This window comes from Helobdella robusta, assembly GCF_000326865.2.
Source record: "Helobdella robusta unplaced genomic scaffold HELROscaffold_61, whole genome shotgun sequence".
Lineage (NCBI taxonomy): Eukaryota > Metazoa > Annelida > Clitellata > Rhynchobdellida > Glossiphoniidae > Helobdella > Helobdella robusta.
In genome coordinates this window covers 733,063-755,471 of record NW_008705338.1, presented here as the reverse complement: position 1 = coordinate 755,471, position 22,409 = coordinate 733,063, and the positions used below count along the sequence as shown (strand labels likewise).

At 32.5% G+C, this 22,409-nt stretch overlaps 4 protein-coding genes across 4 annotated transcripts; 1 reads left to right on the top strand and 3 right to left on the bottom strand.

Moving 5' to 3' along the window:
* Positions 1 to 4,049: 4,049 nt before the first annotated feature.
* On the bottom strand, positions 4,050 to 4,722 carry HELRODRAFT_146855 (hypothetical protein; the record flags this gene model as incomplete). Its single annotated transcript, XM_009029728.1, has 3 exons — positions 4,050 to 4,211; positions 4,455 to 4,595; positions 4,657 to 4,722. Coding segments are annotated over 3 exons (369 nt in total), but the record flags the coding sequence as incomplete, so codon positions are not given.
* Positions 4,723 to 9,361: 4,639 nt separating this feature from the next.
* On the bottom strand, positions 9,362 to 12,141 carry HELRODRAFT_193870 (hypothetical protein; the record flags this gene model as incomplete). Its single annotated transcript, XM_009029727.1, has 2 exons — positions 9,362 to 12,031; positions 12,132 to 12,141. 2 exons carry the CDS (start codon positions 12,139 to 12,141, stop codon positions 9,516 to 9,518), a joined length of 2,526 nt encoding a protein of 841 aa, XP_009027975.1. The 3' UTR covers positions 9,362 to 9,515.
* A 2,650-nt stretch (positions 12,142 to 14,791) lies between these two features.
* Positions 14,792 to 18,430, top strand: HELRODRAFT_186049 (hypothetical protein). The gene is made up of 6 exons (XM_009029726.1): positions 14,792 to 15,241; positions 15,511 to 15,678; positions 15,978 to 16,066; positions 16,896 to 16,987; positions 17,611 to 17,691; positions 18,161 to 18,430. Exons 1-6 carry the CDS (start codon positions 15,220 to 15,222, stop codon positions 18,180 to 18,182), a joined length of 474 nt encoding a protein of 157 aa, XP_009027974.1. The 5' UTR covers positions 14,792 to 15,219; the 3' UTR covers positions 18,183 to 18,430.
* Positions 18,431 to 20,474: 2,044 nt separating this feature from the next.
* On the bottom strand, positions 20,475 to 21,234 carry HELRODRAFT_87913 (hypothetical protein; the record flags this gene model as incomplete). The annotated part of the gene is made up of 3 exons (XM_009029637.1): positions 20,475 to 20,765; positions 20,971 to 21,111; positions 21,166 to 21,234. Coding segments are annotated over 3 exons (501 nt in total), but the record flags the coding sequence as incomplete, so codon positions are not given.
* Positions 21,235 to 22,409: the final 1,175 nt, after the last annotated feature.

The following is a 22,409-nucleotide window of genomic DNA, read 5'->3' as shown; positions in this document are numbered from 1 at the left end:
ATCAAACCAAGGGGTAACTGGACAAAATTTACAGTTAACCTTCTTAATTGGTGCATATTCATCTGCCAACCGTCGTAACTCCGTCACATAGCAATTCATCAGATCCCCAGCGCAAGCATCATCAGATGGTCGTACAGCCAGTAATGTTGACATCAAAGAACCTCGAAATGCCACTTTGTCATACTTCTTCCAACATCGTACGAGTTTAGTTACCATTTTTGGTTTAACCTTTTGCATGGGCAACAAACACGTTATAAGGGCATGGTCCGAAAATTCTCCTGGTGTTCCCACGGTGACATCAGTAATCTCGTAACTTGATGTAGCAGCCACAAAATCTAATGTTCCATTTTTGACGTGAGTTAGACCATGCACAAACCTGATCATATCAAATGTTGCAAAGAAATCTTCCATCCGCCTCGCATTTAAATCATCAGCGTCCTCTAGATGAATATTAAAATCACCAGCTATCAACAACGGAACGTTATTCACAATCAGTCCCTCAACCACATGACTCAGTTCGTCAAAGAACAGCTTGTCAGCACCTTTTGAGCCCGGACGATATATCGCCATCAGAATGACTGGTGTATTTGCCATCGAGATCTGGACGCATAAACACTCAAACGATGTTAGTTTGGGAATATCCAACCGCCTGAGGGAGTACACATCCTTAACCATAACAATCAAACCACCATGAGCTGGATCAAATTCCCTGACGGCATCAACGTACTCATAGCCTGGTGGCAAAGCAGATTTTACCGAATCATCATTTGACGCTCTGTGCCATGTTTCTTTAAGCACCATAACATCAATTTTGTTATGCAACAAGGCATCATAGATTACCACTGACTTGTTTGACAACGACCTCACATTGAGCAAACCAAGTTTCATCATGGTATTATCTCTATTTCTATCAACATCATCGTCTTCTGTAGAAAATTTTTTAACTTTAAGCAATAGCTGTTTGTTACCAGATTATTTCTTGGAAACATTTTCTTCCTAGGATTCCAGAGTTTTAACGAGAAAAGTTTTTTACGTATCCTTCTATTAGGTTTCAGGTTATTATTGAGCTGCAGCAATTGTTCAACAGTGTACGTTAATTTATTTACATCCATATTGATCAGTATAGTTTATTAAAATCAGTCTGTTTAAAACTTTAATTCAGATCAACAACTTACAATTTAAAAACTATGACTATTGAGATAAATTAAAATTAGTTTAGAATTATTTTAGAATTATTAGTTTAGAATTATTTAGGAGCTATATAAACTAATTTTCCAATCAAACTCAACTTTTAACCAAAAATGTATTACTACACTGAGAGCCTGTTACACTTGCTCATTAACATAATTGACTCCGCCTACAAAATGTCCACTTAAACAATAAACCTTTAAAACTCCCAAAAACAGTTTAACGCAAGACCAAATTTAGGTTTACAACTGACTAATCACTATAATAACTAACTCCCGTAATGATTTCCACAATTTTCATAACAAATTTTATTATCATTTATTTATTGTTTATTTATTATTATTATTTTCTTTTTTCGAATAGAAAATTTTTGATGTACGTCTTATGGAAGCGATGATAGAGTTGTAAGGTGAGAAAATTTAATTAATGAACTAAGAGTTGAAATTCGAACTAAGAGTCCGTGTATGTATGTATTCATGGGCGCATGTGTGTAAGTGCGTGTGCATGTATACGTGCCTGTATATGTGTTTGTGTGTGTGTGTGTGTGTTCGTATGGTCGTTGATTCCATGTTAACAGTAACTCAAACAGTAATTCAAACTGGCTGTAGCTGGCTGCCTTTCTTCGCGAGGTACATACAAACGCGGGCTTGCCAGAGCTCGTGATTTAAAAAAAGCAAACCCACGCCCTCTCGATTGACGTCACATAAATTTTGATCCGTTCTGTGCTACTTCGTTTATTGATTTAATCTATTTAATAAGACTATTTTAAATCTATTCAATTTAAAAAATTAAAAATTTTCAGTACCCTTAAAATCGTTGGAGTAAAATTTAGATTCTGCTAGAAAAAAATTTCACAAGCGAGGAAGGAATTTTAAAAAGTAATTAGATAAGATAATGAAATACTTTTTGAAATGTTATTAAATATAGCGACGAAACATTGAAGAGTAACATCAAAAAAGTATTTCATTACTTCTTAAAAAGTACCAGCAAATCGCTGTACGCGATGTAGGTACATCACGTGATAAAATCAACAGCAACAGCAACGACTAACAGCAACAACAAATAACAACAACAGCAACGGCAACAAATAACAACAGTAACAACAACGACAAATAACATGACAACAAATAGCAACAGCAACAAATAACAACGACAAATAGCCACAACAACAACGCTTCATTCAAAACGTTGTTTTGAAATTGTATGAAAAAAATGTTTATTTTCACGGTGACGAGATGAATAATTTAGCAGGCTGAATGAGTGTGGAAATATGATAATTTTTAGTTTTTTTAGTACTTTTATATTTTTTTAGTAAATTTTTAGTACTTTTAGCTTTGGGTCTTTTGGTGAAAATTTTTTCAGGTCTTTGTGTTTTTTAAAACGTACAAAAATTTAATTTTCAAAATTTTTAAATTCCACTGATGAATTATTGAGCGCTAATTAAGTTTAAATTTACACTTTTTTTTATTAACGAGCTGGAATTAATTAGCGTTACTGGGGTTGGTCGGTTCATTGGTGTAATGGTTAAGGTGCCTGGCGCTACCGTTAAAGTTACGAGGTTCGACTGCAAAATAACTCCCTTATTTAAGTTGGTGTAAAGTAAATCATACACAGAGGACACTCAAACACATTCACACATATACACTCACACACATTCACAAATATACACTCACACACATTCACACATATACACTCACACACATTCACGCATATATACTCACACACATTCACGCATATACACCCACACACATATACACTCACACACATTTACACTCACACACATTTACACATATACACTCACAAACATTCAAACACGCTTCATCAATACTGTATACGATTCCGTATGTGTTTATTTGCTTATTGTCATTTCATATTTTCACAATGGCCGGATTAATTATTTTTCCATCATATTACAACAAAATAAAAAAGTTTCCATCTCAGTTAATAATTTTATTGAATGAAAAAATTCTAATTATAAAACTTTATAGCGATAAAATTTAGTCTTAGACTGTTTTAGACGCAAAACACCATACAATAATGACGGATCTAAAAATATATGAGATTCATATTCGACAATGTTTGCAACAATGAAAGTTAAAACTAAGAAATTATATAGCAATATTTAAAAATGTTTCAATCTAATGAACGTTCATGAAAGCATACAAAACACGTTAAAATCTAATTAAACTTGTAAACTAGAGTAATCTGTTCATTTATTTTTAATTATCAAAAAAGTAATGCACTTGTAAGTTACGTAAGAATATTCATGAAATGTCTTACATTCATTCAGTTTATTTGAGCTACAGAGTGCGATGATCTGATTATAGCAAATTGTCTGAACTTTACTTTTCACTATCATCCAATTCCAACAATCAGAATGTAGCCAAGTATATTCTCGTTTTATTTAAGTTTTAAAAGAGAAAAATATCAAAAATTTGCCCTAATCAGATTTTTAAATTAGTGTAATGTTTTGAGAAAATTTCATCCAATGATGTTAAATAGCAAACTTTGAAAACAGTAAAACATCTCACGATGCAAAAGTTTCACGTGTCGACAAAAGCATGATTTATATGAAAAATTACAAAGTGATTGTGTCTAACAGATAGGTAAAGATTTCTGTTGCAAAAGCATGCGTGAACTATTTAAAATAATTTAAATAACCTAAGAAAACTGAATATATGATAGGAATGACCATTACAAATCGTTATATAAATCATTAATAATCCCTACACGTTATGCTTCATCATCATCCTGCAGTATGTCAGGGAAGAATTTGCATATTTGAAACAAAATGAAGAATTATACTGACCGTTCACATTTTGATAAAAGCAGGAGTTGAACCAATTCCCTGAGGACAGCATCGAAGCGCAATTACTGTTGACCGAAAGGTCGTTATCCTGGTCAGGAGTTGAGAATCTCATACCATTCTGGACATTAACGGAAGATGGACTGTTCAACACATCTGTCTTATCTCCACTGTATCCAGATACGTTAATGGAGTATTTTTCAACTTCTGAATTGATCTGCAGTTGTTTCAAAGGTATTTAATTATGAATAATGAAAGAAAATGTAAAGTGTGAAAGTTAAAAGTTAGGTTTTAGATATTTTCATCATTTGAAAATTATAAAATTATTTACGGTTAATTTTTTCAAATTAGAAAAAACAATGAAAATAAAACTTCCGTTTTAACTTTTGTTTAATGAACAATTTTAGTTTCTCATTTAATTTTAAAACATATATTTTGCAACTTAACCCCTAACCCTAACCTTGAAATGATCATATTCATCAGAGTACCAAACACCGTTGATGAGAACTTCAAATCTCAACCTGTAATCACCCCATGTTGTTATTTGGTGAATCTTCTCCAGGCCCAACCAGAAGTTTTTGTCGTAGGATCCAAAGCCTGCCTGCGAAGTAATATGAATTAGTATAAAAACTCAATTTTCATAACTATTTTTAGGAATGTACTTTGTATGTATCCCAAGTTTGATCGAAACTCTGCGAGCCATCAATCCTCTGCTGAATGACAATCCAATCATTAACACACGTGATAGGAATTAAATCAGCAAACGTTGTAAAGTTAAACAGATAGGTTTGGTTGACGACGGTGCGAGCTGTTGTGTTGTGCATTGCAACTAAAGTTTATTTCTAAAAATTACAAAAATAATTTTTAAACATTTTCTCACACTTGGTTGAACATGTTGATGTATATTTAACTATCATTAAATCCATTGTAAGAAACCTTGAGGATCAAGGCAGACGGACAACTGCCTGTTAGTAATGAGACACATGTAGAGAGCGCAAGGATTGTCGATGCCAGGTAGTGAGTTGGAACAAGAGTAGAACAATCCACCGTTGAAGGTGAATGGGAAGTTGCAAGATTTGCTCACGGTCAAGGTGTAATCAGGAACTTTAAAAAAAAAATTGATAGAATTTCTAAGAAAAAAATTAACTTTTGGATTTATTCAGTTGGCAATCTCCTAATTTTTCAAAAGCTTACCACTATTCTTCGATAATATTGAAAATATGTATCTTAATTCTAATTCTCACAAAAATATATTTTGAAACTGACAAAATTCAAAAAAGGACCAATAAGTTATTTATCTATTTATCAACTTATTAATGTGAGAAACATTCAACTAACATAATGCTTGCACGACCGTAATGTCCTGTAATGAAAATGCAATTCATTTCAATTTAATTGATATCAATATTACCGACAAGCAAACACTTTTTTAAAACTTTTCATTAAAACTTTGCAAACTTACCACAAAAGTTTTACAGTCAGTTCTACTCAGGACATTCTCGAACTTAGTGTGACCAGTGAAATGAAACAATTGGCAATATTTAGCTGGATGATTAGCATCGTTGGACACGTAGTTGAATGCGTTGCAAGTGACATCAGTAGAAGAAAAATAATGAGAACATTTGGTAGAACATTCCAGTAAGGATCGTATGTTGGTTAGTACTGTGATAGGATCGGAAACAAAACACATGAGGTTGTTTGGCTCTCCTATCCTACGATACTTCTTATCAACTTCAGCGGCTACAGAGTTAACCAAAAAAGACAACAAAACTGTTAGGTAAAACATTTTAAGAATAAACATTTTGGACTAAATTTCTGCTAAAACTTGATCAAAAGAATTATTTTCAAAAGCTTTCCACTTCCTGGAACTCAGCTCATCTAGCTGCGGCTGCAATTATTTATCATCCTTCCAGTTAACGACGACTAAACACTTAACGTAGCCATAGTGAAATCGATCTGTTTGAAACATCAGCTAAGCTTACATGTATCAAACTAAGAGTTAGTATATTTATTAGCGTCACTAGATTGTTACGTAGAAATACTTCTACGTTGTATAAAAATACACTCACATGCGTTGGAAATAATGAATACATCTAAAACACAATGAGCCAACGCATTAAGAAGAGTTTTCACGCTTTCATGTTACAAACTTTTAAATTTTGTTCGATTCAAATGTTTAAATAATTGCTTCTATTTATTCAGAATTGAATTTTATAAATCAATATCATTTAAACGATGAATTCATAAACTTTCTCTACTTTCATTACATACTAAACAGGCTCTCGTGCATTTTTTATGCTGTTCTATAGTTGATAGTAGTAGTATGCTACCTATTATGATTATATTTTAATCATAATTAAATTATAATTATAGAAATAATTTAAATATAATGTATAACGTGTGGTAGCGTCATTGTTAGTTGAACTATCAAAGTCTACCAATAATGCAGTTACAATGACAACAACAGAAACAACTACAGCAACAATAATAATAATAACAATAATTGAGCAATTCATAAAGTGCAAAAATTCATTGATAACAAAATTCACCTGGCGACAGATAAATTTAATTTAGTTGATTTCAAAACATTTAAAATACATTTGTGTATTAATATTTCAATGGTCTTTTGTCCTTATGTTTGTAACTTTTATTCAAATTCAGTTTTCAAAATTGGATAAAGGTAATAAAAACATCAAATAATATTAACATTAGTTTTTAATATCATTTATTTATTTATTCCTTCATTTGTTTATTCGTTCGTTCATTCATTCATTAACTCATTAATTCATTTTTTTATTCAGTAATTTATTCATTTGTCTGCATTTAATTTATATATATATATATATATATATATATATATATATATATATATATATATATCTGTGTGTGTGTGTGTGTGTGTGTGTGTGTGAACTTTGTCAATCGGGATTAGCGAATCGGGAATCAACATGGAGTGCTGATGAAAATTTTTAATTATAACTGGCCTATATAAATTTTAACAACAATAATAATAACAACATATATATATATATATATATATATATATATATATATATATATATATATATGTGATAAAAATAAATGAATAAATAGATAAATAAGATTAAAAATATATTTAATTTTCAAATATTTAGAAATACGGTTTTAAACGAATCGATGCCACAAATTATTGCCACTTGGACAACTTGAAATCTATTTCAGTCAATCAAAATGTCTTATACTTGAAATATATTTCAGCCAAGCAATATTTTAAATCTATTTCAGTCAATCAAGATGTCTTGTTAATATGGTTCTACATACACGCACACATATTTAATTATTTATATTTTTGTATTTATAATATTATAAATTTATATTTATAATATCAGCTAACATTTTTTTATATATGCCCATGCATTTACTAGTTTTACCTTACTAATTTGTGATTGCCATGTTCAGATCGTTCGTTATTTTTGCGGCTTTTGTTACTCTGGTTCTATCAGGTATATATATATATATATATATACTTATTTCAAAAATGGTTTTACAGAAATAATGACTTTTTCATTGGGGAGTTTCATTTATTCATTTATTATTAGGGAGTTTATATTGATTTATATTTTATTTATTGTTTCCTATAAATGTTTCAAAATGTCCGTTTAATATATATATGCACTAATTAATGAAGTTCTGACCGTGATATCAGTAAATATTTAATTTAATTAATTATATTAAGTTCATTCCACTTTTACAACTTTATAACAATTCTTTCTTTCAATAGCCTTCCAATTTTTATACTTTATCCAGAGATTCTGCTAGAAAAACAGAGAGAAGTTGGCGACAATGAGCCTGTGCTTGTAGGAGAGAAAAGTGGAAATCTGGAAGATCTGACGGTTGCCAAAAAAGACGTGTACCTTGGTTTGACTATTAACGACGCCAGTGTTTCTGTTGGTTCCGACAGCTATGTCGAATAAGATGAAGATTCGGAAAATGGTAATGAGACTTCGGCAACTAATGGTGAAAATCTTAATGATAATGTAGCAAGTGGTAGCGCTAATTCGGCACCTAACGTTGGAGGAAGTCCTAATGGTTCAATCCTTTCCAATAATTAGATTCCTGTTCCAGTCTAAAAAGATATTTTTGATTTCGCAAATAGTCCGACTCTTTCAAAATGTCAATCGAAATTAATAAAACAGATGAAAACCTTTAAATTAATTAATTAATTAATTAATTAAATATTTAACAATTATTTCCTTTTCAGAAATTGATATAACCATTTACTTTATCGGACAATACAATTTTTTAGCAGGCTTATTTTGGTGTTGGTGTTTTCGTTTAACAAAACAATAAAACCAAAAAACTGCCCTCCTTCAGACCAGTGACGACCGGAAGGAAGTAAAAATTAGTAGTTGCTCCATTCGGGTACACGGTGTTTTGTGTGTGTGTGTGTATTTGTGTGTGTATGTGTGTTATAGTGTGTCAAATGCGCTTGTGAGAGTCGTGTATGTGAAAAGTTCTATTAAATGCAATAAATAATATTTGATAAGAAAACCAAAAACGAAAAACAAAAAGAGTGTCCAAGTAACTACAATGATATTGCAGTGAAATGAACAATAATTACTCCGCGCTCGTTGTTGACGACTAGTGCATGGATGTAGGAAATTCAGTATTTCCATCACAATAAGTTGGTCTACCATTAGATATGACGAGCAATTTGTAAGCAGGCAGTGTTTAAACAAAAGAACATTTGAAACGAAAAAACAATAAAGGACAAGCAAAAGGAAAATTCAATTTGTTAGAATTAGCATTACTATTATAAAGCATGGATGTACTTATGCATGTGCTTATGTATGTGCAGTGGTCCTCCCCGTTGGGTATTATTATCATGTGAATCCACAAGTGTTATTAAAAGTCAGTAAAATGAGTTTTTAACGGGAATATTATTTTTAGTTTTGAGACACGAATCATTAACAGCCAACCATATTTCAATTGTTTTAGGGAGATTGGCGCTGATATAGTGAATTAAGCTGGAAGGGTTTAATTAAATTCATATACAAAACCTGACGTCCTAAATATATATTTCTAAACAAAAAGTGATTGCGGAACTCTCAAATTCAACCCTATAGAGCGGCCGCGACTTACTATATACCATTGATGTCATTTATTAGACACCATATAAGACCTTCCGCTGAGTTTCACTGACAACCCGATACTTTCCCCACTGACGTTAAGCCAGACCAAGTCTCGTAAGCCCGACGCAAAATTGAGAAATACTTACTGGCGTTGACACCTGCCTGGACTCTCAATGACCCACGCTGGCCAACCTCTATAGTTAACAGAAAATACTGAACCATACGGCCGAACAAGTAAAAACAGAACAAACGCGTTACTGAACGACTATAATTTTAATGTTTCAAATAAGTGTTAATATAAAATCAGTTGCAAAAGTGTTTTACGATTTTTTGGTATTTTTAAAATGCAGAATTTGACAAAAATGTTCAACAAATTGTTACGTCATTTTTACAATTTTTGTTAAAACTTTCTATTCACCACCGCGCAGTCTTAAGACAAGGTGAAGAGTTGATTCCTTCTGGATGTTGTAATCACTGAGGGTTCTGCCATCTTCCAACTGCTTGCCAGCAAAAATCAGACGCTGTTGATCTGGTGGAATACCTTCTTTGTCCTGGATTTTCGCCTTCACATTGTCAATGGTGTCACTGGGTTCAACTTCCAAAGTGATCGTTTTTCCAGTCAAGGTCTTGACAAAAATCTGCATACCACCACGCAATCTGAGAACCAAGTGAAGGGTTGATTCTTTTTGGATGTTGTAATCACTGAGTGTTCTACCATCTTCTAACTGTTTACCAGCAAAAATCAAACGTTGCTGATCAGGAGGAATGCCTTCTTTATCCTGGATTTTTGCCTTCACATTGTCAATGGTGTCGCTTGGTTCAACTTCTAGTGTAATAGTCTTCCCAGTCAAGGTTTTGACAAAAATCTGCATGCCACCACGCAATCTGAGAACCAAGTGAAGGGTTGATTCCTTTTGGATGTTGTAATCACTGAGGGTTCTACCATCTTCTAACTGCTTGCCAGCAAAAATCAGACGTTGCTGATCAGGAGGAATGCCTTCTTTATCCTGGATTTTTGCCTTCACATTGTCGATAGTGTCGCTTGGTTCAACTTCTAGTGTAATAGTCTTCCCAGTCAAGGTTTTGACAAAAATCTGCATACCACCACGCAATCTGAGAACCAAGTGAAGGGTTGATTCCTTTTGGATGTTGTAATCACTGAGGGTTCTACCATCTTCCAACTGCTTGCCAGCAAAAATCAAACGTTGCTGATCAGGAGGAATGCCTTCTTTATCCTGGATTTTTGCCTTCACATTGTCGATAGTGTCGCTTGGTTCAACTTCGAGTGTAATAGTCTTCCCTGTCAAGGTTTTGACAAAAATCTGCATACCACCACGCAATCTGAGAACCAAGTGAAGGGTTGATTCTTTCTGGATGTTGTAATCACTGAGTGTTCTACCATCTTCTAACTGTTTACCAGCAAAAATCAAACGTTGCTGATCTGGAGGAATACCTTCCTTATCTTGGATCTTGGCCTTGACATTATCAATGGTGTCACTGGGTTCAACTTCAAGTGTAATTGTTTTCCCAGTCAAAGTTTTGACAAAAATCTGCATACCACCTCGCAATCTGAGAACCAAATGAAGTGTTGATTCTTTCTGGATGTTGTAATCACTGAGGGTTCTACCATCTTCTAACTGCTTGCCAGCAAAAATCAGACGCTGTTGATCAGGAGGAATGCCTTCTTTATCCTGGATTTTTGCCTTCACATTGTCAATGGTGTCGCTTGGTTCAACTTCGAGTGTAATAGTCTTCCCTGTCAAGGTTTTGACAAAAATCTGCATGCCACCACGCAATCTGAGAACCAAGTGAAGGGTTGATTCCTTTTGGATGTTGTAATCACTGAGGGTTCTACCATCTTCTAACTGTTTACCAGCAAAAATCAGACGCTGTTGGTCTGGTGGAATACCCTCTTTATCTTGAATTTTTGCTTTGACATTATCTATGGTATCACTGGGTTCAACTTCGAGTGTGATTGTTTTGCCAGTCAAGGTTTTGACAAAAATTTGCATACCACCACGCAACCTGAGAACCAAGTGAAGTGTTGATTCCTTTTGGATGTTGTAGTCACTGAGGGTTCTGCCATCTTCCAATTGTTTGCCAGCAAAAATTAAACGTTGTTGATCTGGTGGAATACCTTCCTTATCTTGGATTTTGGCTTTCACATTGTCTATAGTGTCACTTGGCTCTACTTCCAATGTAATTGTCTTCCCAGTAAGTGTTTTGACGAAAATCTGCATGCCACCACGCAGTCTGAGAACCAAATGAAGTGTTGACTCCTTCTGAATATTGTAATCACTCAATGTTCTACCATCCTCCAACTGCTTGCCAGCAAAAATCAGTCTTTGCTGATCTGGTGGAATACCTTCTTTATCTTGAATTTTTGCTTTGACATTGTCAATGGTATCACTTGGTTCAACTTCCAGAGTAATTGTTTTGCCAGTCAATGTTTTAACAAAAATTTGCATACCACCACGTAATCTGAGAACCAAATGAAGTGTTGATTCCTTTTGGATGTTGTAATCACTAAGGGTTCTGCCATCCTCTAACTGTTTGCCAGCAAAAATCAAGCGTTGTTGATCTGGAGGAATACCTTCCTTATCTTGGATCTTGGCCTTGACATTGTCAATAGTGTCACTGGGCTCAACTTCCAGTGTTATTGTTTTTCCGGTCAAGGTTTTTACGAAAATTTGCATACCCCCACGCAATCTGAGGACCAAATGAAGTGTAGATTCTTTCTGGATATTGTAGTCACTGAGGGTTCTGCCATCTTCCAGCTGCTTGCCAGCAAAAATTAAACGCTGTTGATCCGGGGGGATACCCTCTTTGTCTTGAATCTTGTTTTTCACATTCTCAATGGAATCACTCGGCTCCACCTCTAAGGTGATAGTCTTGCCGGTAAGCGTCTTTACGAAAATTTGCATCTCTGTGGGTGTGAGTTTTTCATAATTTTAAAACATGTACATTTGAAAAAGGTAATTACAGTAAAAAAAATGTATACATACGAGATTAAACAAACCAAACACCTGACGCCATTTTAGAATGTATGGCGTAAAACTAAATAAAAATCAATTTTGTTACGAAAACCAAAGATGTAATATTTAATTAAGAGACTTACTATAATCTTCTCTTTATAGCGACAGCAACTAAAAATTATTTGCTTTTACGTATTTTTGATCTCTTACGAAGAATAATTTGCGATAACTAAACTACACCCTGTTTCTTTCTCAACCTTTTATAGACAGTTTGTAAACCTACTAGAATAATAATTGCGTCATTAAAACTCATTCTCATTGGCTGATATATTTGGTTTTATCCGATACAACCAATCAGCTTGTGACATATTCAGTCTGAGCTACTGAATAATTTAAATAAAATACGGAGCCACAGCAGCAACACTTACAAAAATAATTTTATTATCATCTTTATGATTATGATATTCACTCGCTTATCGTCGAAAAACTATAAAAATAACATTAAATATTTTTAGCCATCTATTTTTTCGTATATCGTACATATCATTACTTATTTGAAACATTTAAACTCATTTGTGCGCACTTGAAAATAACTCGTGAAGTTGAATGTTTACAGGTTTGAATATGCGTGTTTTGCTACATGTACGTTACATCCAGGTTGAGTAGTGTTCTGATGTAATAGTTCTTTGTATCGAACTATTAATTTATTTATAGCTTTTTCGTGTCTTTATTCGTTTTTTGATGTCCTTTATTTGCCGGAAAATCGTTTCCTTTTTCCTATACGAGAAAAAATTCTATATGTTTTTAAGTGAGTTTGGGTGCCTTCAATTGTCGCATTGGTAAAGTCCGTTAGTCCGTTAATAGTTCAGGTATGTATGTGAAGCTCGTAAATCGAATGAGTCGTACTTTATTTTCATTGTTCAGTCTGATCATCGCAGAAGAATGTCTAAAAGTCGTATGGTTGAGTTTTCATCTCAATTGAAATAAGAAAATTTAAATTGAATCATACGATAAGTTATTGTGATGATGTGAGACAAAACATTTTTCGTCTGACAAATTTCCATTTCGCTTATTAATCATGGATATATATATATATATATATATATATATATATATATATATATATATCCATGTTATTAATGACAAATGTTTCAGGCTTGTAAAGAAAACGCAACGCTCGGTTAGATTCGCAATACATTTATAATGGTTTAATAAATTTAATAAGGTTTTAATGCATTCGGTCCATACATTCGTGGTCAGACCTGTGCTCGCCTTTTACATTCGCCAACATTTGTAAACTCTCCAAAAATTCCCAAGCCATGCGTTTTTATCATATTTTCAATGCATTTTTGCGCATATGAACTCAATATTCGTAGATAACAATGTATTTGAGACCGTTTCTTTTGATGTGTGTTTACTTATATGTGGCGTTGACATCTAACTTTTTCTTAAACTAAATCTGAGATGAATTGACGTCGTCAGTTATACCTAACTAACTTATTGTGCACAATTCATCGATGTTTTTTTTCTATAATCTTGATAACTTATTTTTCGTTGCCAAATACTTGTAATGTAAAACTGTTAGTATAGAAAAGAATTATTTAAAAACATTTTATTCTTTTTTATATCGATTTGTTATTTTGAAAATTCTTCGTGGTTAGCCGTCGTTGTCAAAGCCTCGAATAGCTACTGATTGCTGCTGCTGCTGCAAGCAGACGTGTTTGCATGCCTATTTGCAAGGCAGTATTTGTACAATGTATGTTAAGCCATTGTTTCCACAGACGTCCCATGCACGGCTTGCATGCGCTTGTAATTTTGTTTACAAATTTCTTACTTCGCGATGGTTTCCGTTCGGAATATGATTTAAAGGTTGTTTTTGCTTTTGATGGATGTGCGATAAAAACCTACACGGGTATCGTAGTAAATTTAAAAAACTGCAAAGAGTAAGGAATGCAATTTTGATACAACTTAATTAATATCATGTCGCTGGATCGCTTGGGCTACATTCGCAAAAAGGTTTGTAAGCCAAATGACAACAGACCAAAACTACTACCAAATTGTATTGTTTCGGAGATCACACCTACTAAGGAAGGACATCGGCAACGCCAACCACAGACATCATCGTTGAAAACAAACACGGATAGTTACCAAAAACCTGCAGAACCATACGAAGATGACGACCGACTCTCAGTAATGTCAAGCAGTTCAACTATGTCATCAACTACTGGCTCCCGCGTCAAATTCGATGGAACATTCTTTAACACGATAAGGCACAGAAAACCGCACGATTTCACAATTCACCCAGAATGGGTTTCCGAACGTCTTGTTACTCCTACGAACACGCCATCAGCCCGGAACAGTTTTGATCAAACTTGTTTGAACTTGGGGTTGAGGGTGACCCTGCTGAGAACTTCTGCGACGCTGCCTTTCATAAGACGCAGTTCCAGTGCTCCTCCTTCAGGTCGGAATCCAATTACATGGGAAAGCTGGTGGTCCTAGGAGAACTTATAGACTTATTAAACTGTTAAATAATGTTGTTCATATTTTTACTAATTTAGTATAAACATCTAAATGAAATAAGAGATTATTTTATTGCAAAAGTGTGTTCATGATATTGTAAATCTATTTTAATGTTATGCTAAGTATTGTAAAATTATTTTGCCTTATTTTTTTTTGTTTGCATGCATGTATCAGCAGTGTAGTATTTTTGGCTTGTTTAAATTTTTTACAATAAAGAAGCATATCAAGATTGCTTTGCTTTTTTGAATTTCGATATTATGAAATAAATAATTAGTTATCGGTTTTGATATTACGTTCGATTAAGTAATTCATGTTCATTTGTTTTCGACATTTAAAAGTCGCATTTAAACGTTTTATTCATGTGCGTAAGATACACTTGAATGCGTGCGCAGTATATTAAATGACTAATATAATTTTTACAAAATGAATTGCTATACAATTAATAACTATCCACACCTCTATGTAAACATTAAAAGTAAACTTAAAATTAAATGATCTGGGCATTACATATATCTGGTCCTTTTGTAGCAGGATGAATCCGATGTCTGCCGAGAATTTATTTTGGATTTTTTAATTTCTTGAACAACGTCAAACAACTATTATTTCAAATTTTAAATCAATGGCTGATAAACGAGAATCTGGTATTAAAAATTTTATTTCATTATTTTATTATAAATAATTATATTTATTATAATTAATATTTAATAATAATTAATTATTGATTAAAAATATAATATTAAATATAAATTTGAATTCAGTCTATTTTTTTAAAATTTAGATTTGTTTTAAAATTTTAATTTTATTGATTACAGTTCTATTCAGCAATTTAAAACTGAAACTGAAACTGATTTTTGAATTTCAATTTTGAATTTGTGATTTGATTGATTTTTTAAAATTTAAAATTCACAAGGTCGAATAAAAGATGTACAGGCCCGACGAGTTTTGGATGACGCAGCCCGTCGTCGTAGACAACGAAAAGCGCTGGATGCCTTAGAGGAGGACAACTTCCAGGAGGACCCACACGCTGACCTCAAAATGAACAAGAAAGCCCCCAAGTTCGAGGAGAAGAAGGAAACTAGTTTGTGTTATAATGTTATATTTACATATTGTTATATATATATATATATAGACATATATATATATGTATATGATGTATGATGTTTTTAGTTAGATTAGATCATGATATAGTTTGAAGATATGTGCAATCTTTCAAAAGTGTCCATTCAGTTGCTACTACTTTTTTAAATACTTTTTTGTTGACCCTTGTTATATATCTATTCGTATATTTATTCAATTATAAATTAAAAACGTCCTACCTCGGGGGAACTGAATGAAGATTGATTGATTATAAATTATAGCATTGTAATATTCTTCTAGATCAGCAAAGAGGCAAAAAAAGAAAATCCAAAAGTGATTTCTTCAAAATAAGATTCAGAAAAAATTTCACCACGTTGCTTGAGGAGGAGGTAGGAATCTATCACTCACTTGTTCGATACTATTTAATTGTGATCTATTTGCACGGGCTTTTGGGAAGTTGATTTATAAAGCGCTATATAAATGCTACTACTACTACTACTACTACCACTACCACTACCACCACCACCACCACCACCACCACTACTACTACTACTACTACTACTAATAATAATAATAATAATAGTAATAATATTAATATTGATAATGAATATGTGTTGCTATTCAATCTATAATTATGAATCATGTATTCTGTATAGTTATATATTATTTTTTGAAACCTATCACTCACTTAATAATATTTAATTGTGATCTATCCACACGGGCTTTTGGGAAATTGATTTATAAATCGCTATATAAATGCTGCTAATAATAATTAGAACATCCTTTTATTTTCTAACTCCAAATACCAAATATCAATAATGAAGTAATTATAAAATCCTATTAATCTAAAATGCTTGTCACTGCAAGTGAGTACATTTTAGAGGGGCTGGTTTAATTGATCAGTTGGGGTTCAATCATTTTTATTATTTTGGCGTTATAAATCAAATTATCATATTTTCAAACTATATCTTGATCTAATTTTGATAATAATAATAATAATATTAAAAATGATGATGGTGATGTGTTAATATTCAATCTATAATCCTGAATTATGTATTTTGTGCAGTCATTTTGCTTTGTCAACCTCTATAAGTCTGATTTGAGGTTGAATAGATAAATTCATAAGCATATAGTATTTTAAAAGTTTTAAGAATTGTACTCATTGTTTTTCATTTTAATTTATTTCAATTTATTTTTATTTCTTTTTAAATCTGGAAGCAGGCTACGGTTGGCAGGGATTGTTTAAATTATTTATCTGCAGCAGTTCCGCCGTCGAAATTACCCGAAAGGAAGTTTTGCTCTGTATGTGGATATCCTTTTTTTAAACTTCTAACTAGTCTGCTGTTGTTAACCATTTGTTGGTTGGTTTAATTGGTTGGTTGGTTGGTTGGTTGGTTGGTTTGATTGGTTGGTTGGTTGGTTGGTAATAATTTGTGGTTCGTTGTTGTCGTTTTTTCACCATTTATTCTCTAATTTTCACCATTTACTTTCTATAGTTTTTCATTCATTCATTTATTCATTCATTCATTCATTCATTCATTCATTCATTCATTCATTCATTCATTCATTCATTCATTCATTCATTCATTCATTCATTCATTCATTCATTCATTCATTCATTTCTTTCATTCATTCATTCATTTCTTTCATTCATTCATTCATTCATTCATTTCATTCATTCATTCATTCATTCATTCATTCATTCATTCATTCATTATCGTTTGTCATCTCATTACTTTTAAAATCCATTGTTCACCAGTGTCTCTTGTTGTTTTTAACTTTTGCTCATACTCCCAATTTAAATTGCTTATGGTTGGGTAGGTGCTAACTTTGCCATTTTAAATTTTTTGGTAATACGAGGTTGGTTTTAATTTAGAGAATATATCTAGAACGAGATGCGTATTTACTTAGCGAAGTCTATCCCATCTAACACATTTCCATCCAATTATACCTGCATTCAGTGCGGGCTGAGGTACTGCTGTGTTAAGTGTCTTTCCACCCATCAAGACACCAGGTATTCTTTTTTATTCTTTATCAATCATTTTGTTCATTCCCTTTTTCTTCTTAACTTTCGTCATTTTTTAAAGGCATGTATAATTTTGTTTTTATTTTAAAATATATTGCGGGGAACATTTTGCCTGGAATATTAAATTATTTTAATAATTCTTTTGATGTTTTTTAATTTTTGGTTCTTGCCTATTCATTTTGGTTTTTTGGGTGTTTCTATTAGCGCTTATGTAATAATCGCGATTTTGTGTAAAGATTCAACTGATTGTTAGAAACATTCATTAATGAGTGCAAAATATCTATGAGTTACTTGTAATAGTTGTTTTAATCGTTATGTTTAGTTGTATAATTTGATAAGCTTTTTTAAAATTGCACCTATTTAATAAAGGTTAGTGATTAGTTGGTGACAAGCAAGCAGTTTATAACGAAAATAAAATAACTGAAATAAAATTATCTAAAACATTTTTCTACGTCAGATGTTTGAAATGGATAGCCTGAGTGTCTGAAATTTTGCCTATCCTGTACATACCATCGCCATCACACATCATGATCCATGATTTATCAACGGGACAGTCTCGACTAGTTTTTCAAATTTTATTCTCAATTTTTTCTTCTATTAAAAATATATTGGAAAATTTCGTCTTTTTTTCTGTTGATTAACGTTAACTATGTCTAGTGAATGATACGACTGCTGTTGAGTTATTTAAATATAACTACTGGTTCATATATACAATATGTCAAACGTATGCCTTATTGAATTGTATCTTCCGTTGAAGATCGCGTCAAACAAATTTTCTGATAGTATGAAGGATAACCTTATGAAACTAACTTGAGCTATCACGCTGCAGTATTTTGAGGCTGTGCTTCGAATTCGTTTAGGTTATTATATTGTATGTAGATCAAACACACACGTTATACATATGTAGAACTGATATGTATGAATGTGTGATGTAGTTATTAAATTTTATTGTTCAAGTCGGTTACATTGTTTCCTTACCTGATACTAAAACTCTTGGTTTTTTTCATAGGTTTGGTAGTTTATGCCTCATTTTTGATTCTAGCATGTCTCTTCTGAGATTAATAGTGTTGCTAGAAGTTCTTACTTTCATCTACGTAGAATTAAACAAACTTTTACTTTTCCTTGATGATCCCATTCTTCTTGTTACTTCATTAGTTTTAACTTCGCAACTTCTTAATTTTACACTTCATTCTTTAAGTAAAGCTTTTAACTCTGCTGCTCGTCTCCTATATCTCCATATTTTTTTTCCTGCACTTGCTACCTATAAAATAAAGAATAATTTTTAAAATTTGCACATTCATGTACAAGTCTCAATTTAAATTATTTCTTAAGTAGTTATCAGTTATATTAATTGAACCTAAACGCCCCCTGTTTACGATTGTCTCCTCGCTCTCACTTCTTAACTCCTGTTAAACACTCCTATGCTAAATCTACGTTTGCTTATTCTGACTCTTTTCTCTGGAAGTCTCTACCTCCTTTTCTAACCACTTTTTCATTACTTTCATTAAATTCAGAGCGGATTTCAAGACCCATCTGTTTATAAAATTGATTAAGAAGCGCTGTCGAGCATCGCGGAAATGGTGCTTTAGAAATTAATTGATTGATTGATCGATCGATTGATTTTGTGCTTGTTCTTTTATGTAACCTAAGTGAAGCTATAAAAACATTTTTTCCACCTCCTGGCAAACTATTTTTATTTATAAAGGTACGCCATTTATTTCGTACTGAAAACTTAAAAATATATTCATTTTTTTAATGTTTAAATAAATACAAAGCTTAAGAAGTTATCCCAAGGAATAGCGCTAAAATTAATGTTCGCGTCTATGTTTCGACTTACATTCTACCTTAAAACTGCCTAATTAAATGCTTCTTCTAAACATTTTGTTTTTTGGTACTTTGATATGTCCATGCAACCTACAGATGGGTGGATGTTATTGGTGGTGGTCATTCAAGTTCTTTTTATAGTGTAATTTATGATAACCAACGTTTAATAGTCTAGATTACACCTCTACTTATGAAAATTTCTAGAAAGAACAAGACCGCACCATCAATTTTTATCTACCCATTGAACATTCTCGTGCCAATCCCTTCAAAACCTTCTTCCCTATTTTCGAAAGTTAATTCAAAGGTCAAGTGATGGTGAGAAGATTAAGCTGTGAAGTTTCCATCTACAAATCGCGTTACTCATTGCACCACAAGTTTCCAAGACATATTTTTTTATTAAAATACATTTTTGGTTACAAACCAAGGTTTGTTTTATGAAAATTAGCCAGAAGTTACTGACATGGATAGGCTGGGACATTTTAAATAGGAAAAAGTGGAAAAATTTTCACTCACTTCCTAAACTACTGTTGTAGAACAGCACTATAGGCCTACGAACGACGTCGACAAACTGACTTCGCGATTCTGATTTTAATTAAAATTGCCTTGGTGCCATATGAAAGTAATTTTATTTTTCAGTTTTAAACAACGCATAATTTATGACTAAAAATATTTTATTCAATAATTTAGTTACTGATTAACATCCAATTAGCAATTAAATGCATAGCAATAAGAAGGCTATTAGTTTTTAATCAATAAAAAGGATAAACATGTTTAACGATAGAGAAATGTATAGATAATTTAAATGTTGTAAAGCTAACAAATTCACAAATGTCAAGAGATAGAAAAATTGTTTTCATACTAAGCGCTAATACAGTATAAGCTATTTTAAGCACTACATGGTAATGAATAAATTATAAATTTTAATTTTGTTCATCACAATAACTCGTTCATGGATTTGGTTTGATCATCATCCTTATGTACGTAGCGCGGGTGTAAGCGTAGTCAAGATTTGAACCATAGACACTGTTCACGCGCTGATATTGGCAAGCGTTGAACCAATTCCCAGATGAAGTCATGGATGCACAGCTCCAGTTAGCAAGTAAATCGTTGTCTTGATCGGGAGTGGAAAAGTACATTCCGTTGTGACGATATTCAGGAACAGTACTGTTGAGAACATTGCACTTATCTCCACTGTATCCGGAAACGGTCAGCCTGTACTTCTCCATTTCCGATCCAATCTAAAGCGGTTTAATCGTTTGTAATAATTGTAAGATGTAGAATTTTGTTGATTTTTAAATTAGGATCTTAATGATCAAAATGCAACAAAATGTAACGTATTCAAAAAGACACAAATTTAAATTATTAAACTAAAATATTAAAATATTCTTTGGATAATTTTTAACATTTTATAATTTTTTGGTGAAATTATTCTTTCATTCAAACCTTAAAATGGTCATATTCATCCGAGGTCCAAACACCATTTATCAGGACCTCAAACCTCAACCTGAAATTCTGCCAATTGGTAAGCTGATAGATTTTTTCCAGACCCATCCAATAATTTTTGTTGTAATTTCCAAATCCCAACTGTGTTCAAGAATTAAAAATTTAAGAATGTCATTTATAAAAAACTTAAAATACTTTATAAGTAATCCAATTTTTATTGAAACTTAGCGAGCCATCAATCCTCTGCTGAATGACAATCCAGTCATTAACAGACGTAACAGGAGTTGAGTTAGCAAACGTTGGAATGGTCCTCCAAACGGTGTTGTTAGTAACGCTGTAAGCTGTTGTGCATTTCAATGAGATTATTTCAAATGCAGGATCAAAGAACAGTTGCTGAAATCAGTTAACCTCTACTTGGCTACCCTAATTTTCTGGTTAAATCTGATTAGTTTACTTCGAACGTAATGATTAATATTGCGATAAAAAAAAACAAATGTGCACAGCGGCGTAGAGAGATGGGGGCAGCTTTGGCAGTTCCCAGTGACGTCATTTGAAGTGGGCGCATTTTCAGGTTCTCGCAAAAGTAATTTCGTCATGAATTTTATTTAAAACTTTCGATCGACACCGTAAGTCAAAATAAAATAAAAGCGCGCTCACAATAAACTACAATTTTCAAAAGTTGAAATAATAGATTGCATTGGAAGGTTTTATGTAAAAAACATTGGGAAGGTTAGAAGTGTTTTGTAAAAGGGCGCAAATGAGGGATTTGTCAAGGGCACATTTTAAAACCTCTACGCCACTGAATATGCCTTAACTCGTTCCAGAAATACCTCGGGGATAAACACAGATGGACAACTGCCTCTTACCAGTGATACACATGTACAAACCACATGTATTGTTGATGCCAGGTAGTGAGTTGGAACAAGAGTAAAACAATTCACCGTTGAAGGTGAATGGAAAGTTGCAGGATTTGCTCACGGTCAGAAAAGATGTGCGTGCTTTGGAAAAAAATCCGTTGGCATAAAAAGTAATCAATTCAACTAAAAATTTTCAAAAAATATTTAAAAAACCGAAGTTACCAAAGTCAAAATCGTATAAATCGTAGACGGAAAAAATAATTAATTTGATTTAAACTTACAAATTGGCAGATTGAATGATTTAGCTGTTTGATAAATAAAAATTTAGAATTTCAATTAAATATTTCTATTTTGTTGAAATGAATAAATGAGCTTACATAAATTTTTCCTTGTTGCAGTATCCTATGATAAAAACAAAATTAAATAATCTTGATAAATTAAAAGGTACCTATGGCAAATCTCTAATTATTTATGAGAAACAAACCTCGTAAGCTCGACAACGGCTAACATTCAGAACAATCTTGTAATGAACATCGCATGAGAAGTTAAACAGTTGGCAATATTTAGCCGGATGACTAGAAT

Coding starts and splice junctions, on each gene's coding strand:
- HELRODRAFT_186049 (XM_009029726.1), top strand. CDS start 15,220: ATGGCTGATAAACGAGAATCTG. Junction 16,067..16,895: donor CCACGTTGCTTGAGGAGGAG/GTAGGAATCTAT, acceptor TAAATCTGGAAG/CAGGCTACGGTTGGCAGGGA. Junction 17,692..18,160: donor TCCACCCATCAAGACACCAG/GTATTCTTTTTT, acceptor TTTCTACGTCAG/ATGTTTGAAATGGATAGCCT.